Source organism: Aphidius gifuensis, linkage group LG3 (assembly GCF_014905175.1).
Source record: "Aphidius gifuensis isolate YNYX2018 linkage group LG3, ASM1490517v1, whole genome shotgun sequence".
NCBI lineage: Eukaryota > Metazoa > Arthropoda > Insecta > Hymenoptera > Braconidae > Aphidius > Aphidius gifuensis.
The window spans coordinates 11,410,332-11,414,178 of NC_057790.1; the positions used below are offsets into that span (position 1 = coordinate 11,410,332).

General features: G+C 31.7%; 1 protein-coding gene across 1 annotated transcript; it reads left to right on the forward strand.

Annotated features, from left to right (window-relative positions):
* Positions 1-644: 644 nt before the first annotated feature.
* Positions 645-3,558, forward strand: LOC122850891 (inhibitor of apoptosis protein-like). The gene is made up of 2 exons (XM_044149947.1): positions 645-712; positions 3,096-3,558. The coding sequence occupies exons 1-2, from the start codon at positions 645-647 to the stop codon at positions 3,556-3,558; spliced, it is 531 nt and encodes a 176-aa protein (XP_044005882.1).
* Positions 3,559-3,847: the final 289 nt, after the last annotated feature.

A 3,847-nucleotide genomic window follows, 5' to 3' on the forward strand; every position in this document is an offset into this window, starting at 1 on the left:
CTCATTTGAAACTATTACAATAGATATAAAAAGTAGTTTTGGTGGCCCTATCTCATTTGCATACGATCCATTATTCGTGACACTTCATTTCAAAAAAAATAATTAAAATGTATATTCAATATTAAGAAAATCAAGTTGGTAGTGGGGCACTGATCTATCAAATACATTAGAATCAACGTGGTCAATGGATAGGAGGTTTTCTTGGTGGTCTTTATAGAGGAATATTGCCACTAATTAGAAGTGCATTAAAACCAGTTGGGAAAGAATTATTATCAGTTGGAATGAATGTTTTGGGTGATGTCATTACTCGTCAGAGCAATTCAAGAGATTCTCTCGATGATCATTTGACACAATCTGGTAATAAATTGAAAAAGGAAAGCTATGGATAAACTGGATACATTTTTAAGTAAAGATGGAGTTGGCTATAAAAGAAAACGACAAAGGACAATAACCAGTCAGAAACGTATAACTTCTGGAAAACAACGTTCCAAGAGAAAAAAAAATCAAAAAGGTCGCAGTATTGTCAAAAGGAAAAAAAAAGAGTTGTAAAAAAAAAGGAAAAAATTCAAAAAGGTGATGGGAAAAAAAACAAAAAGTTGTAAGAAAAAAAAAAGGAAAAAGTCAATTGATATTTTCTCGTCATAATGTCATTTCTTCATAGTCATTTTTTACATACAATGATTAGTCAATGTGATGTTTTATTTTATCAAAAGTCAGTCACTGGATCTAATTCTTCATATCCATACCGTGCATATATTGAAACATTAGTAAACTATGGATCAGATGCATCAAACAGCCATTTACAATTGGGACTATGGTTTTAGATACTCCAGGTTTCATGGAAGCACCAGTAAGCACAAAATAAAGTATTGCAAGATCGATCACTTTTTATGACTAATGGCAATCAATTTAAGATGATTGGCCATTTGCATGTTGATTTTTTTAATCAAAATAAATTTTTATTGAGTGTTGAGATGAAGATAACTTTAACACGATCAAAGAATGAATTTTGTTTAATGGACAACACAGAGTATGGAAATTAAAAAGTAAATATTTTAGAAGCAACACTCGTCATACGCCGTGCTAAGCTCAATTCAAGTGTACTTGTAGCACATTCAAAAGCATTGGCTAAAACGACTGCAAAATATCCTTTGACTAGATTAGAAGTAAAGAGTTTTATTTTAGCTTAGGGTATATTATCAAATACACTCGACAATATTATACTAGGAAGTTTACCTAAAAGAATTGTTGTTGGTTTAGTTGATAATAAAGCATTTAATGGTCATAGAAAATTCAATCCATTTAATTTTCAACATTTTAATTTAAATTTTTTGGCCTTATATGTCGATGGAAACCAAGTTGGTGGTAAAGCATTATCTCCCAGTTTTAGTAATAATATTTATGATGCTGAAGCCTATTAGACATTATTTTCTGGAACTGGTATACATTTTGCTGATCATGGAATGAAAATTTCTCGTTCCAGTTTCACCAATGGCTATACTTTATTTGCATTCGATTCTACACCTGACCTCTCTGCTAATGATAGCATGTACTGGAATTTAATAAAAAAACGGAGTCTCAAAATTGAGGTCTCAACATTGTCACAATTTTTTTGCCAATTCGGTGTCGCTCTTGCTCAAACCATAAATTGTATAGTGTATGCCGAGTTTGATAATATTATAGAAATCGATAGTACACGTCAGGTACTATTAGATTATAGTAACTAAGAAGGAGTATACGTATATATAGAGCTACTTTAGTAAATGTTATTCAGTCATAAATATGTCGGAAGTTTTAATCATTGATATTCAGTGTCTAGTTGGATCTTGAAATAAATACTACCCGAAAGAAATTTCTGTCTCGACATTACACGATAAATTTATTAGTCATTGGATAATTGGTCCACCTTTTAAGTACTCGAAACTTGAAAAAGGAGCTCGCCGACAAAACAATTGGTTAATAAAAAATTATCATAAAATTGATCGGGACGCATCTGACGTACCTTACAAAAATGTACAACCATTAATTGAAAAAATTGGAGAACTTGGTAAAAATATTTATGTGAGAGGTGAAGAGAAACGTATGTTGTTACAACAATATTTGCAAGAACATTGTATTATTAATTTAGAAAATATATCACCACGATTTAGTTTATTACCAGCGGACGAACATTATTGTTTATTTCACGGAGTAAATTATCCTAATTATACTTGTACTCAACAAAACGTTTATAAATTAAAAAATTGGTTAATTGGAAAAAATTAATTATACGAGGAGGAAAAAGTGAAGACGACATTGAAGTAGATGTAGTCTTTAATTCTTTTTTTAATACAGTCAAAGAAACATTGGTATGAATACTATTCAATTAGTTGACGCATCACCACCCACTGATTTGACACGTGAAGGAGTTTCCGCTAGTGACCGATTACCTTATATATGGCCGAAACCTTGTGGAATTATTGTCAATCTTGATAATCATAATCAACCATTGGATGTGTTTTACGTCAATAATTTGGAATATGGACTCTTCTTCGACAGCTTCGGACGACCTCCAAAAGATCCCCGTTTCCTTTACGCTCTCAAAAGAAATTGTGTCATCCACGAGTACAACAATATACAGCTGCAAAGTGTTACGAGTAATTGTTGTGGTCATTGGTGCATTGTTGTTCTTCATTATCTCACGAATGGTGGGAGGCTCGACGGATTTCTCCGATTATTTACGAATGATGTTGAACGGAACGACCGATATATTTTAAGAATGTTTAAAAAAATTGTTAGTAGACGTAAAAATTATAAACATAAGAAATTTTCATTTCCTTACTGGCAGTGGATTTAAAATACAATCATCTATTTGTAATCGAAATCAAATAAATTAATTAATAAAAAAACATGTTTGGAATTTTTATTGGAAAATAAAATAAGTAGTTTATAAATTGAGAGGGGAACTGCATCCATTGGTTCAGGTGAAAACTCCCCTCCCATATTACATTATCAAAAAATGTACCCACGTCGTCTTTTACGACAACTAGTTTTAAAAATGACGTCTTCAGTAGAGGATAGAAAACGTAGATATAATAAATATATTTATCGTGCAGAATTAGACGAAAAAGTATAGAGCTATCACCGATAGCAAATATTTGTGATCCTGTAAGATTTTCTGCTGCTGGATTTTATTATACTGGTTATGGATCTAAGTTAAAATGTTTTGAGTATTGTGTTGAAATTGAAAAATGGAGTCGAGGTGACAATCCGTGGCTAGATCATCAACGAGCTAAAGCAAGCTGTCGTTTTATCAGGAATATAGCTTGTGGTAATGTTCCTAGAGGAGTAAGTCCACAACTTATACCTATGGAAGGTGATCCACATTGTATACCTACAGATTTTAGTGCTTCGTATCGCGTTCCATCTACTTCAAGAGAAGAAGACCGTTTATTTAATGCTGAATTCTATATTGATCTTGAAATGAAAGAATATTCTAATCCTCTAATTGAAGAACATTGTGTTGGAATATCTACTACACCTCCAGCGGAAAAACATCTGGTCTCATATGAATCATGATTTGAAATATTTTATTATTGGCCGAAATATATTTCTCAGACAAAAGAATCCATGGCTGAGGCTGGATTTTTTCATTTGTCTATAGAAGATTATGTAATTTGTCATCATTGTGCACTGTTAAAAATCTTGGTATTTTTCTAATACATTTTTATCCTTTTACCGAACCAAGTTGTGTTAAAAACTCCAAATTTTCTTCGAAATACCAAATTACCAACACTTTTCCGGTAATTGTATCGAAATATTGTAAATTTACCAAATATATTGTAGTTTTACCAATATTGTAGGGTTT

Coding starts and splice junctions, on each gene's coding strand:
- LOC122850891 (XM_044149947.1), top strand. CDS start 645: ATGTCATTTCTTCATAGTCATTTTTTACATACAATGATTAGTCAATGT. Junction 713..3,095: donor GATGTTTTATTTTATCAAAA/GTCAGTCACTGG, acceptor TTTATCGTGCAG/AATTAGACGAAAAAGTATAG.